Below are 15,193 nucleotides of genomic sequence, written 5' to 3'. Positions count from 1 at the left end.
TTGAATCCGTGATTCGGTTCTAGATTAAAATTTTAAAAATCCGTAAGTCACGGATTAGTTCCTTATTAAACCTCACAGTTCCGGATTGAAACCGATCCGGATCGTATACATTTAGTCTATACCATATATACCATATATCCTCCCACACAATATCACTTCTTGTCTCAACACTAACGGTAATCTTTGTGAGTCCGCTCAACTCTATCTCAATAGTCTTTCTCACCTCTTTCTCATCCATCTCCGATCTTCAACATCACACGCCGTTCACTCACTCACTGCCTCTCACACTCTCATCTCTCTCTCTCGGTACTCTCTCTCTCTTCTTTTTCTCAGACACTCTCAGATCCTCCATCTCCGATCATCCATCTCAGATCGGTATCTTTAGCTCTCTCCCTCTCTCTCTCTCTCTCTATATATATATATATTATATTTTCTTTTTTTGGGTTTCTTCTGTAACCTGTTTGCTGATTTTCCAGCCCCAGATTTGTATATATTTGAGTTTCTTCTGTTACCTGTTTGCTGTTTTTGCATTGTACTCTCAGATTAATATTATGTTTGTGTATGATCTGTTTGATTGCTCTGTTTTTTAAGCCATATTTGATAACTCTGTTCATATATGATCGGTTTGATTTCATCTCATATCATTCATCTTGTTGGTTGTTCATCTCATTTCATTTACTATGGATTCAGCAAATGTAAGTCTTTGATTACATGTTTAATGCTATTAGTGTTTCTAGTTGTGCCCTGCTCAAAGTGCTAGTAATTCTTTACATCTGTGCTATAATCTGTGTTATAATCTGTGTTACATTGCTAAATCTCAGATTACATTTGTGCAAGCCTTTCTGTTCTAATTTGGATTATAATCTCTGTGTTATAATACTAATCCGTTTTTTTTTTATGTATTTCTTTTTTAGGAGAACTCTGCTATGGTTATGTTTTTTAGCGCATGTATCCAGTTTTAGGAGAACTCTACTACGGTTATGTTTTTTAGAAAGTAAAATGTTCTATATTTTTGTTGTTATTTAATTATGTGAAAGGAACCGATTTAAGATACACATTACCCATATTGTAACACCCAAGCTGTGTGTAGGATTATTTTATTGGATAGATTAGTAATTAAATTAATTTATATGAGTCATTTATTAATATCAAAGAATTAGTTATGAGATGACATTATATTTCCTATTACTTGGATGGATAATTTTGTAACTTTGAGAAATTCGGTTAATAAGCCACCTGTTGTGGCTTTAAGTGTTGGAAAACAAACAAAACAAAGGCTGGGAATTGCTCCATAGGTGGCTAGGGTTTGAGAAGGTAAAAGAAAAAAGAAAAGAAAAAGAGAAGAGAGGTTCAAGTGAGGCTGCAATAGGGATTGGAGGCATCACGTTGGTGATTTTGGGACACCCATTGGTTAAGGTAAAATCTGTCTTTACTGTTAATTATTAAGTTTATGTTGAGGAATTTAACAATCAATGCATTAAGGGGATTTGGAAGATCTATAGGTGCCTACTTAGGTTTTGAGAATTGGGTGCAATGTGTAAGTGTAACTTTAGGTGGGTAATAGAAACAATAGAGTTTTGTATCATGGGTAAGGGTGTGTTTGGCTATAAAGTTGGGTTGAATGGTTTAATCACTTGGATATTAAAGCAATACATTAATCTAATATGGTGGGACTTTTGTGGGTGTATTTAACACGTAAAAATATTAATTTATTTGAGGTTTTATTTATTAGGTTTGTGTGATTGAAGTGGTAGAGCTGGGTGTTTGGAGTTGGTGTTGGAATATTATTTCTAAGCGTTTGGTGTAAGTAACCCTCTATCACTGTTGGTTCATTTTTATTCCTACTGAATCGTTTAAAATTATAAATATTTATTTATAACCTTCATGTTCTCTTAAAATAAAATATGGGTCAAGTATAAAACAACATTGAATATTATTATGAAAATTATTTGAATATTTTGTGAAACTAGTTTGAAAATTGTACCAAAGGTTTATTTTGAAAATATCGAATATTTTATTTAAAAGTTGTGTATTGTTGGAATTTTGAACATCACTCTAGTCTGACTACGATTTGGATCCTAGCCAATGGGGGTTATATATTGGCATAGAACTAGTTTCTTTTGGAGCTTTACCACCGGCCTATGTGTGGTTCTGGGCCTTGTCACGGGCTAAGTGACCGTAGTCACCAAGACTTGGGTTTTGTGAATCAAATCATTGAACCATCTGAATATCGAACCATCGATTTGAACAACGAATTTACTTTGAATTATCTTGTTGGCTTTACAATTAAATTGTATTGTACGTTGTATATTTTTAGTTATGAAACCATCTTACAAATAATTGTCATTTATTGAATTGTAGCAAAAATTACATTTATTGGTTATCGACTATTTGTTTATTTATTTTGTATACTTGATCCAGCTAGTAATGATGATTGGTTATTTACTGGGCTGTCTAGCTTACCCTTAATTTTTTTTTCAGATTCTGAGGAGTAGAGCTACGCGGGATTTTTACTTGTGGGAGTGCCGAGACTAGGACTATGATTTAAGTACTTGGATTATTGTTTTGTTAATAGATTTTATTAGTAGACTTGGTGGACAATTTCGTATGATAAGAATTATCAATTTTTATGGATTTTAGCATTATGATAATTAAGGATTTAATTAGAGTATTTTACATTGTTGGTTATGCGTTGGACTCTTAGCCTTGCATGCTCACTTAAATGAGTGTGCGGCGTTGTCACGGAGCTTGGGGCGTGACACATATGAACTTTTTACAGGTCAAATACATTTAATTTTCCTTAGTTTTTGGGACTTGATCCAAGTTTTGTTGCTGTAAAGGTAACCCTGTTTTTGTTTTCCTCTTCAAGTGGAACTAGTGGTAATAGTATGTTTAACAATTAAAGTGAAAATCGTGTTTAAACTACTAGAAATAATGAATTAATTGAACCTTAATGTGGCATCTATGTATTTTTTTTTTGTAATTAATTTTTCCACAACAAGATTTGCATATATATTTCACTCCATCTATTCCTTAAACCACTAGGTCACAAAGAATTAGGCCTACTTTCTTTTTAATTTAAAAGGGCATTTACATCTATTTCTTACTGATCTCCAATTGCATATTTAAGGTAATTAATTGCATATTTAAGAATCTTTAAATTCAATTCAAGTTGAATAGTTAAAAGGTCATTTAAGTTGTGAACTGTCTCAAAAGCCTCATTAAGGTTCAATTAAGTTGTTTTAGTAATTTAATTGACAGCATATTCAACCAACAAACAATTAATTCTTCGTATGCGTTACACATTTGAGTAATATTACATGTGTAACGCATACGAAGAATTAATTGTTTATAAGTTGAATATGCTGCTAATTAAATTATTAAAAAAACTTAATTGAACCATAAGCTTTGTTTGGCATATACTAAAAAAGTCAAAAAGTCACTATTCTATTTAAGTCACATCATCTTATTTAAGTCACATCACCTCTCTACTAGCTCACTTCAAATCCAACCCATACTTCATAAAAAGTCAAAAATTACACTTATTTAGAACATTCCAAACCACCCTTCACAACTTAAATGTTCTTTTAACTATTCAACTTGAATTGAAAGATTCTTAAATATGCAATTAATTACCGTAAATATGCAATTGGAGATCAGTAAGAAATAGATGTAAATGCCCTTTTAATTTAAAGAGAAGGTAGACTTAATTCTTTGTAACATAGTGGTTTAAGGAATAGATGGAGTGATATCTTGTTGTAGAAAAATTAATTACAAAAAAAAAATACATAGATGCCACATTAAGGTTCAATTAATTCATTATTTCTAGTAGTTTAAACACGGTTTTCACTTGTCAACAATTAATTAATTGTTACACATACTATTAACGCTAGTTTCACTTGCAGAGGAAAACAAAAACAGAGAAATAAACTAAATCCAAGGGTTAACTAAATCCAAGAGTCCAAAAAACTAATGAAAATTATTTGTATTTGACCTGTAAAAAGTTCATATGGGTAATGCGTATCTTAAATCGGTTCCTTTCAAACTTAAAAAGGGTATCTTTGTCAATTCACAGAACAAATTGCAACATCTCCTATTTCATCTACATATCAAAACAACAAATCAAACCAAAGTGTCTTAAATGGCAAGAACACAGCAAAAGGTTGCCAAAACAAGAGGAATCAAATGCAGCATTCACTCTATGATCTGCGTCTTTATAGCAGTTTTGGTCCTTGGCATTGTTTACATGACTGGCGAAAGCAAAAAGTTGTCACATGATCGGAGGGAGAATAAAAACCGTGGTAGATCACTGTCACAGTGCAACTTGTTTTTGGGCAAATGGGTTTATGACAACAAGTCCTACCCTCTCTACAGAGAGCAACATTGCTTGTACCAGTTTGATGGTGTAGCTTGTGAGAAGGACGGGCGAAAAGATTTGAACTACCAACATTGGAGGTGGCAGCCTCATGATTGTGACCTTCCAAGGTCCTCTCTCTCTCTCTCTCTCTCTCTCTCTCTCTCTCTCTCTCTCTCTCTCTCTCTCTCTCTCTCTCTCTCTCTCTCTCTCTCTCTCTCTCGTCCGCGCACACAAACACACTTGGCACAATAAGGTTTATGTTTGGCTATGTCTTTTGAGTACTGTGAAATTTTACATGTTAACAAGGTTTAATGCCATAGCGATGCTGGAGAGGCTAAGGGGAAAGAGGCTTGTGTTTGTTGGGGATTCGATAACTAGAAATCAATGGGCTTCAATGGTCTGTTTGCTCGAGTCATTCATTCCTCCGGCCCTCAAATCTGTGAACTCTAGTGGCTCCTTAGCGATCTTCAAGATCACTGTAAGTCCAAATTTCCTTCACAGACGATGCTTTTTTTGTCAAAACAAACTAAAAGTGTTGGTTGAATGCAATGAAGGAATACAATGCATCAATTGAGCATTACTGGTCACCATTTCTAGTGGAATCGAGCTCTGATCATCCAATGAACCACCATTTTTCATCAAAACAAATTGTGAGAGTTCAGGAGATTGAAAATCACGCCAGGCATTGGACCGATGCAGATATACTTGTCTTCAATTCCTACATTTGGTGGAGAAAACCAAAACTAAAGGCTTTGTAAGTACATGTTTGGAACCCTTTTGATCTAACATAGTAAACTCTTCATTTAGAATAACTATACTGCAATTTAATTACTCGGAATTGATTAGGTGGGGATCATTTGATGGAGTCTACAAAGAAGTCAACATGCCACGTGGGTATGAGATGGCTTTAAAGACATGGCTAGATGGTTTGGACATCTATGTAAATCGTACCAGAACCAAATTATATTTTGTTAGCAATTCGCCCACTCACGAAAGGTATAGTTCAACCGAAATTTGAATACAAAATAACTAAAATGATAGCGTACAATAATAAATGACAATTATGTTTTGCATATTGCCAACTTCCCAAGCTCCTGATAAGAATCATAACATATTGAAATTTTGAGATAATTTTGGCAGTAACATGTAAGAATTTGTTCGTTAATGTGAATTGCAGGGGTGAAAAGTGGGGCAGAAGTAGTGATGAAAATTGTTACAACGAAAAAGAACCGATTTTGGAAGAGGGATATGAAGGAAGTGAATCAGATCCTGAGATGATGCAAAAAGTGGAGGCTGCAATCAATGAATTAAGCAGAAGAGGCTTGAAAGTTCAGTTGCTCAACATAACACGACTTTCAGAGTACCGGAAAGATGGGCACACGTCCATTTATAGGAAGCAATGGAGGCGTGTAACTAGACAGCAATTAGCAAACCCCAGTAGCTATGCTGATTGTGTAAATTGGTGCAATCCTGGAGTGCCTGATGTTTGGAATGAACTCCTCTATGCTTACATGTTTTATTTTTGATAGTCAAAATCGAAACAAAAAAACAAATGAGGATTAAAATGTTGGGACTTTTGGCTTTCCAACTTGTAAAATGGAGAAAAAAATGTAACTGACTTATCTCAATTCTTGGGACACTTAAAATACTGATCTGAAGTGTATTTTGAATGTTTAGAATTTATCTTTATCCCGAAATACGAGACGCATATGCAATGATTTTCCATACCATGACTCCTTGCCCAAATGGCATCATATACCTCTGCTTTGAAGTAAATCATTCACCGTCGTCTCCTCACAGAATCAATGTAAATCACATTCATTGAACAGACTTAATATGGGTTTTTTCCTCTTTGTTTGGATTAAGGGGTTTGGTGAGAAAAGAAATTGAGAGAATAAGATTTCTCACCACTTGTTTGGATGATTGAAGAGAATATCACCCCTCTCTCGCACAAGGTGAAGTATTGGAGGGGTTGTGGATTAAAAAAAAAACTATGTCATCCAACGACCATTTCAAGAATTAAAAAGACCTTCCTTTTTATTTTTCCAATTTTGATGTTAAAAAAAAAGAAACAAAGAGTATTCAAACAAAGAAGATGTCGCTGACAAACAAAGATTATCATGATTCATGAAGTCTACAATTCATCTAGATGTGATTGGTAACTAGCAAACAATCATTGCAAGTTCATTATTGCAACCTTGTCACAAAGAATGTTTGTGATGAGTCATACAGAAAGTTAGTGACAAAATGATATCGCAAAAGGACCAAAGTGAAGATATTTGCCACTGCATTTTACCAATCAACCACCATGTCATCCTAATCTACTAATGCAAAACTATTAAATTTTCCAAACTTAATAATATTGAGAGTAGGAATTAACTACTTCAAATCCAAGATAAATTAGATCTCTCTGAGGTTATACATATGTATTGAGGGGGAAAATAAAGAGAGAATTGATTCATGAGAGTTGTGAGTGATGAATTGAAAGTCGGATATCATAATTTATGCATTTCTTGCATGTTTTCTTTATTATTTTTGTTTATTATATTTGCAAAACAAGTGATATCAGAGCACTTAGTAGAAGCAAGGGACGTGAGAGATCATGCGGCACAATGTTTCAATTGTAGAACAAATTTTGGAGCATGAGGGAAATTTTCACCATGTCTACCAATTCGAACTAAGCCCCACATTAGTTCTCAATTAAGTTGTCTTAAAAGTTTAAGTTGTAAACGGTCTTAAAAGCCTTATAAAGGTTCAATCTACAAACAATTAATTCTTCGTACATGTTATACATTTGTAATACTAACATTCTCTTCTGAGGAAACAAAAAAAAATTTGATTCAAATGCACAAGGGTTTTGAGTAATATTACAAGGGCTTTGAGCACCAAAAAGATAAAAATTACTTGAGATTGTCCAATGAAAATTTTGTTGAATAGGATCTAGCTTAAGGGTATTTTAGTCATCTGATAATTTGTGTTTAATGGAATGCCACACAAAATATCAAACTTCAAGGCAGAGCTATGTTAAATGGCAAGCACAAGCCAAGTAATAGTTCCCAAAACATGGAATATCAGATGCAGCATTAGTTCTCTAATTGTTCTTCTCACCGTGGTGTTTGTCCTTGGCATTTTTGCTACGACCAAAGAAAGCAGAAGGTGGTTGTTTGATTAAAAGACTCAGAGAAACACTGACAAGTACTTGTTATCGCGCTGCGATTTGTTTTCGGGAAAATGGATATATGATGAGAAGAACTACCCTTTATACAAGGAGCAGCATTGCTCATTCATGTCCTTGTTCAATGGGGTGGCTTGCAAGAGGTCTGGCCGAATGGACTTAAAGTACCAGCATTGGAGGTGGCAGCCTCATGAATGTAACCTTCCAAGGACTCTCTCTCTTTCTCTCTCTCTCTCTCTCTCTCTCTCTCTCACACACACACACACACACACACACACACACACACACACACACACACACTGACAATGTTATGATTGTGTTTTGAGTTATGTGAAATTTTACATGTTAACAAGGTTTAATGCCATAGCAATGCTGGAGAGACTAAGGAATAAGAGGCTTGTGTTTGTTGGGGACTCATTAACTAGAAACCAATGGACTTCAATGGTCTGCCTGCTGGAATCATCAATCGCTCCGACTCTAAAATCTGTGACCCCAAAGGGGTCCTTAACCACCTTTAATATCGATGTGAGTCAAAAAACAATAATAATAATTAAACTTCAATACAATATCAATTCTCACCTATCATTAATTTCTAAAAGTCAAGGAATTACTGTTTGATTTCAAAATGTCCTAAATTGTTGGTTTGATACAATATTGAAGGAATACAATTCATCAATTGACCATTATTGGGCTCCATATCTAGTGGAATCAACCTCAGATCATCATTCTTTTGATGGTTTCTGCACATTATACTACATTCTTTTGATGGTTTCTTTTGGTTTCAAAAGTGTCCTTTCTAATTGCTATTATACTACATTCTTTTGATGGTTTCTGCACATTATGTTGGAGATGGTGGTAGAGTATTTAGGCTTTGCACAATTTCACGTCTCAGCTCTCTAGAATTGGTATTAGTAATACAACTCATAAGTCTTAAGGAAGATAGTGTTAAGCTTCTTCATTTGGTGGATATGACCTAATCTCTTTAAGCATGTAGTGTAAGTAAATTGTTTCTGCGATTGGGTTAAGGGGTGTTGACTCAGTTTGAAGTTTGCATGGAACAGTTCTTCTTGGTATTAGGATTCACTTGGCCGAGGCCAAGCAATTGAGACAGGGCCTTGTTGTCTTGAGTTTCTTCGAACATGAAATAGCAATTGTTATGAAGAAATAGTGAATGTAAGCAATTTAAAGCATAATGGTGAGGATCTTGAAGTTAACATTGTATTTAGGTTGCTTTTGTATTTTTAAATGAAAGAAGGTTTATTTTTAGAGTAAGCAATCTAAATGAAAAAAAGGCTTTTTGGCTTATATTCTCCTTTATTAAACTTGTAAAATTACCCTTACAGCATACACCCTATGAGTGTTGCACTGGCATTGACCTTTACCTCCAATTATTTGTCTCTAACATTGTGTTTTGCAACTTTTAATGAATTCTTTGGTTATTTGCTTTCATTATCAAAAGCCTTGGTATGATGCTAATTAAAGCTTCTATTGATATTAGAACATAAAGCTTAAATAGACAGAAGAAATATATTCACTATGCACTTGATGCTTAACTCCTTTTTGTACTTCTTTTCAATTATTGCTTCTGAACAGAATTTTGTCTATTCCAAGCAGCAGAAGGTGAAATATATGCTAACTAAACATACCACACATAGTAAAGCTGCTATTGCCTTGCTAGTATAGAGTAGATAAAATGGTTGGACTTCATCAGCTGATTCTTTTCAAAAAGATTTAAAATGGAAACATATAAAAAAATTTAAATGTCTTGAGGTGAAAATTCTTATAATTATAGTTGTTCATCGTCCTGATTTATTTTCCTGCATGATTAGACATTATTTTACTTTTAATTATGTTTATCTTGGAATGTTCTGTTGTTACTGGAATTCATTTGATCTTGGATTACAGGCTAGAGGTTTGAAGAAGCATTTGAAGAGGCTCAATGCCCCAAAACATTGGATGCTTGACAAGCTTGGTGGTGCATTTGTGTGTATATCATCTCAACCACCTGTCTTTTTTGCTTATCATTTTTTCTATTTCTGCCTCTTGTTTGTTCTCTTGCTTTGTTAATGTACTTCAAATCACTACAACAAATTACACTTTTGACAACTAAATTTTTAGTTGTCAAAAGTCTTTTTTTAATTGCTAAAGATTTTTGCCAACTAAAATTCTTGATTGCCCATTTGGTCGTTGACTGATTGTCAGCAAAAGAATTGACAACTAATTTTTTTTAGTCGCTGAAAGTCACCAATTAACGACTAAAAATTTAGTCGCCCAAAAGAAAATATTTAGTCACAAAAAAAAAAAGAAATTCATCAACTTTAAGCTACCAATTTTTTAGTCACTAAAAACTTCACTCTTGTTTGGCTACCAATTTTTTATTAGTCGCTAAAATCATGATACCCCTATTAGCAACTAATTTTTTAATCGCCAAAAACTTTAAGTTTTTTTTTTAGCTACTAACAGTTCAGTCGCCAATAAGTTTTCTTTTTATTTTTTGGCTACTAATGTTTAGTCGCCAAAAACTCTATTTATTAATTTTTTTTAAATGCACAAATTGAATCTTTTTCATTAATTTCTAAATTATATGCATTCCATTATCAATGCAACCTGTAACATGCACATATACAGAATAATACATCTATCAATTATAATTTAAATCCATTATCAATAATATCCATTTCATTATCAACTATCCAAAAACTTTAACTTGTAACATCTTATTCCAAATATCATATAAATCCATTCCAACCAAGTATAATCCATATAAATTAAATATTACATACAAAAAAATAGAGAACTATACAAAAATAGATGTCTTCCATATACAGAACAAATGCTCTTCGTACACAAAAATAAATATCCACAATAGCCCACACAAGCAATCTGAAGAAAAAAAAAAAAAAAAAAAAAAAAAAAAAAAAAAAAAAAAAAAACACCATTAGCACTAATTCAATAAAATTGACATTTCAAATTATAACAATTATAAAATTAATCATTCTGATACATTATACTCTATACTCTGCAAATTATAACAACTATGACAATTTAGTAGCAGACAATTATAACAATTAATAAATTAGGACAACATTAGAGTAATTTAATAATTATTAGAATGTTATGTGTGGGATTCACAATGAGAATCAAGCAAAACCCTTCCACTTGGAAAAAGATCATGTTTTGTTACTAAGAGTTTCTTTCTGCTATCATGAACATCCCAAAAATTATTAGGGAGTCAATTTCCACCCAACAAATAGAACAGATACAGCTCCATTCCAATTTAGTGGAACAAAAATATCAACTTATTTGTATTTCTGGGCTTTGTCATGTGCTGTGACCTACACAAATTCAACACCAGCATGGAACAGTAGTAAACATGATAGAGCATTTTACCCATAGAAGGCATAATTGCAAGTCCTGGGTTTACCAAAAAAAAAAATAACACACACACACAAACACACATTAGCAGTGGGATAAAGAAAGCAACCCAGTGCACAAAACTCCCATTAAAGCAGGGACTAAGGAGGGTAAGGTGTATGCAGCCTTACAACATTTCTACAAAAAAAAATTCCCCAAGAAAGAAAGATTGTGTTTGCAAGGTAGAAACCGAATCAATAATAAGATTGAAAAAAATAAAGAATGCATCCTCTTTCGGTGCAAATTATAGGAATGAGGACTGTGAGACTTTCATCTCCGTCTGCCTTAGTTGAACGACTAAAGGTACAGATCAACAAAGATTGAAATTACTTTGGCATTTGAACCTTACCATCAAAAGGCATACTCATGTGATGAAAAGTATATCACCCTTTACCTGCCACAACAAATTAGCAAGCAGGTGCTTAACAAAAGAATGGCAGTGAGCAGCACAAACCTCTCAAGAACATCTTTAATAGGAACTTGAAGATCCTCCCTGATTGATTGGGTGCTTTGCATAATATAAAAGTGAGCAGCTGTCTTTTCTTTACTCAAGGAGTATACAACATGGCTCTCCAAAACCATAAGATCACTCTGATTAATGCCTATTCCACATGAATTAATCATATTTGATATTAGGAAGTTCTTTCTAAAATCAAAAGCCCAAAAGCTATAGCAATGATAACAGGTGACAGCCATGACAATCATCATATTCATAATTTCACTACAACAAAATTGAATTTTTACAGCTTGCAAATTACTACGGACCTAAACAGCTATCTCAAGCTCTCATTCCACTTCTTCAGCTCTCTAGTTCTGCAAGAATTGTTAATGACTCATCCGGTTGGGGCAGCTAGAGGTAAAAAACTTTCCCTCAAAGGCTGGTTAAACTGTGCTATAAATTTAGCCGGTGACATATAACTAAATGTTTTTATGCAGAATGTTACAAATGAATGGGCATGAGAGGTATTAAGTGATGTTGATGGACTCCAGAATAGAAAGTAGACGAGGTAGTGAGTCGGTATTTACAGGATGCTAAAGAGGATTTGTTAAAGGCTGGTCTGTTCTCTCTGGTTATGTTGTCTCCAAAGCAGCTCTTAATGCCCACACGAGGTTTTTAGCTAAAAAATTCCCAAATTTTGGCATAAATTCAGTTACTCCTGCGTTTTGTAAAACAGACATGAGCTTTAGTAATGGACACTACATGGCTGAACGAGGTGCAAAAGGTCCTGTAAAGCTGGCTTTGACGGTTGGTGATGGGCTTTCTGGCCTGTTCCTCTTTCAGACGGAAGAAACGACCCTTTAAGTACCTGCTAAGTGTTGAAATTGCCTATGAACCCAACTGGGATTAGCTCTACTTTGATGAGATGCATGTATTATCAACCTTCTAAGAATAAACAGTCCCAAATTTCTGATTTTTACAACGAACTCGAATTACGAGCATGTGTTGTAAGAAAAATAAATGAACTCGATTAGAAGGTCCTGATCATATAAACACTGTCAATAAAATGATAATCTACAAATATTATGCTACTTTCATAATACAATCTGTCAATTTCAACAGTAGAAGATATAAAATGCAATTCATATGCCAAATTATCTGTTGTTCCTCATTTGGTAATGAGAAAAAGATAATTTGATTCGTTCCAAAAGATAATTTGATCTGTAAGAAAAAGAATAAACTACAAAATTATCTACTAAAGAGGGCAAGAAGAACAAAAAACCAGGATTAAAATTCTTGCTTGTCATTGGATTATACAGTTTCCATCTTAAATAATTTTCCCTTTTAAACCTCATGCTTATCTTCAAACAATATAGAAAAGGTACTTCTGCATCTTTTTATTTATTTTTGGTAAGTAAGAGATTTATTATCAACCATATCAACTAGTTCCAGTTGTTCCTAACAACCACAATTTCTTTTGCAATTGAATGTTAGACAAAGAAAGAAATGGAGAAATAAATTCAGACATTTATCAAGAAAAATCCATATAAAAGTTTGCACAGATGCTTCTGATTAATCTCATCATAGACCTCACATCTATTTAGCTTAACCATAGGAATGGAGTTATAGTCTGTACCTTGTTACTTATGATGTTTTTTTTCCCTTTATATGCATGACCTTATTTTTTTTAGATTGTGTTAGACTCTCATCTTGGTTTCAATGCATTGTCACAAACTTGTTGATCCACATGATTCTGTGATTCTTACAGGACTCGTTTTATTACAGGACTCGTTTTAGATTGTGTTAGACTCTCATCTTGGTTCCAAGTGGGCCTCTAAAGCGGCAAAACACGAAAACAACAAACAGAACCACATTAAAGGTTGTCTACAATGTCTTCTCAAAACTGGGGTCTACACCTCCACCAGGAAAAATGTTTATAAATTCCTTTGATAATTTTAAAGTAGATCAATTTCTATCTTTTCATGCTATGACAAACACAACAGACCCAATTCTCAATGGCTATCTAATAGCAAACTGGCATGACATTGAAACACAAATCAAGGCCTCTTACGAAACCTAAGGATTACAAGACTAAATTTCTCATCCTAGTGACAATTGAAATTAAGTAAATTTTAGATGATTTTCCTCACTTTAACTAATTAATTAAAAGAGAAATAATTCTGAAATAAAACTTCATTAATCTAGGGAAGCATTTGACAAATTAGTTTGATCCAAGTTCGAATATATCTAAAATTATTTTTATCTGATGAAAACAAAAAGCAAATGCATATTTCACATGTTAAATGTATAAAATGAAAACATATCAAATAAATCCCACCTATATTTAGTGAGACTGTTTTAAACTGCATATTGGATTATAAATTAAACTGCATTAGTAATTAATACCCTAGCCATTGAATGAGATGATTTTGCTTTAATGAAACCAAAATAGCCAAGAAATTGCAAGGTGCATATCTACTGCAGTCAATCTGCATTCCCCACAGCTAACAGGGGAGTATGTTTATGTAAAACCAATCAGGTTGGTTTTCATATCACTGAAATTTCCATTTTCTTTCTATTTTGTTTGGTTCATGGGTCAACCATATTAAGAGATTCCATAGCAATATATATCAAGCACTCTAATCAGAGATTCATACACTAATATTTACATCAATACATTCATATATACCTGATCAATGCCAGATTCGGAAGCTGATAGATGAATCTTTCGAGCCTGATCGAACAGAGCAGGGAGAGACATCTCTTCTATCCTCAATTCGCCCATTTGGTGATGTAATCGAAATGGAAAACCCTAGAAATTGCAAGTGTCATCCGTCGATCCAAACCCTAGGCGCAGATTCAAATCGCAAAATAAGAATAAATAAAGGAAGATAGAAACAGACAGAAGAACTTCCGAGCAAGAGTACCTCGAAATCGATCGAAACCCTAGGTGTAGATTCAAACCCGAAAACAACAAGAAACAGAAAAAGAAACGTGAGAGAGAGAGAGAGAGAGAGAGAGCGTACCTTCAATCGAGTTCGAAAGAATTGGGATTGCGAGATTGAGAAGAACATGAAGGAGAAAGAAAACGAGACTGAGAGATTCAGACCGAGAGAGAGAGAGCAACAACGCGTGAGAAAGAGACAATAATCAGTGTCCGTGAAGGGCTAGGGCAAATATAAGGAACAGGAGAAAATAAATAAGAGAAAATAACAACCGGCGACTAAGCCTCCGTTTGGCAACTTCATTTTGGGCTAAAATAACCACTACAGTCCAAAATAGGCTAAATTAGTCACTAAACGACAAAATGGGTTCACGGGCATGGCTTACATATAAGGCGGGTTGAAAGTACCAAACTACCCTTGGCACTATGTTCACAGTAGCACAGCCTCTAACCCCTCCCCCCACACACACTTCGCACTAGTTAGGTCATCCACAGCCGCTCGTCGAAGGAGGCGACCTAAACAGCGCTGCTCGAGGAAGAACCACAGCGATACTTCTGACAGGCCAACACCACCGGAGTTCATATCAGCAGCGACCCTCATCCTCAATCTCTCAAACACGACCGATTTTGAGGTAATGGTTGGTTTTACCTTCTTTTTTTTTTTTTTTGGGGGGGGGGGTTTGTTTGCATAATAGGCTATCCTCGAACCCGATCTGGTCGGTTTATCTTTGAAACTCATTGTTGTTGCTGCTTCAAAATTTTCCTCTAATTCTTTGGGTTACATTTTGTTCATTTCGGTTTGCACAATGGGAAACCCACTGTTATATCTCTCGCACTCACTGCAAAACCTCACTCCGATGGACG

General features: G+C 34.3%; 1 protein-coding gene and 1 long non-coding RNA gene across 7 annotated transcripts; one reads left to right on the top strand and one right to left on the bottom strand.

Annotated features, from left to right (window-relative positions):
- Positions 1 to 174: 174 nt before the first annotated feature.
- On the top strand, positions 175 to 6,020 carry LOC114314632 (protein trichome birefringence-like 34). 5 transcript variants are annotated; one of them, XM_082919021.1, is made up of 7 exons: positions 175 to 375; positions 2,482 to 2,548; positions 4,076 to 4,485; positions 4,664 to 4,835; positions 4,912 to 5,111; positions 5,204 to 5,353; positions 5,535 to 6,020. In XM_082919021.1, the coding sequence occupies exons 3-7, from the start codon at positions 4,142 to 4,144 to the stop codon at positions 5,881 to 5,883; spliced, it is 1,215 nt and encodes a 404-aa protein (XP_082775147.1). In that variant the 5' UTR covers positions 175 to 375; positions 2,482 to 2,548; positions 4,076 to 4,141; the 3' UTR covers positions 5,884 to 6,020. The 5 variants fall into 5 exon arrangements, with proteins under 5 accessions (XP_082775147.1, XP_082775145.1, XP_082775143.1 ...); XM_082919019.1 differs by adding an exon at positions 1,733 to 1,803 and having other exon boundaries at positions 2,482 to 4,485; XM_082919018.1 differs by lacking the exon at positions 175 to 375 and adding exons at positions 389 to 1,416; positions 1,733 to 1,803 and having other exon boundaries at positions 2,482 to 4,485.
- A 4,202-nt stretch (positions 6,021 to 10,222) lies between these two features.
- On the bottom strand, positions 10,223 to 14,586 carry LOC114314635 (uncharacterized). Of its 2 annotated transcripts, XR_014363428.1 has the most exons (4): positions 14,412 to 14,586; positions 14,075 to 14,232; positions 11,296 to 11,548; positions 10,223 to 10,415 (listed from the first exon to the last, which is right to left on the bottom strand). It is a non-coding gene; the product is annotated as an uncharacterized LOC114314635 (long non-coding RNA). The 2 variants fall into 2 exon arrangements; XR_014363427.1 differs by lacking the exon at positions 10,223 to 10,415 and having other exon boundaries at positions 10,497 to 11,548; positions 14,412 to 14,577.
- Positions 14,587 to 15,193: the final 607 nt, after the last annotated feature.

Source organism: Camellia sinensis, chromosome 3 (genome assembly GCF_055761805.1).
Source record: "Camellia sinensis isolate YWXY chromosome 3, ASM5576180v1, whole genome shotgun sequence".
NCBI lineage: Eukaryota > Viridiplantae > Streptophyta > Magnoliopsida > Ericales > Theaceae > Camellia > Camellia sinensis.
This window is presented reverse-complemented; position numbering and strand designations above follow the sequence as displayed.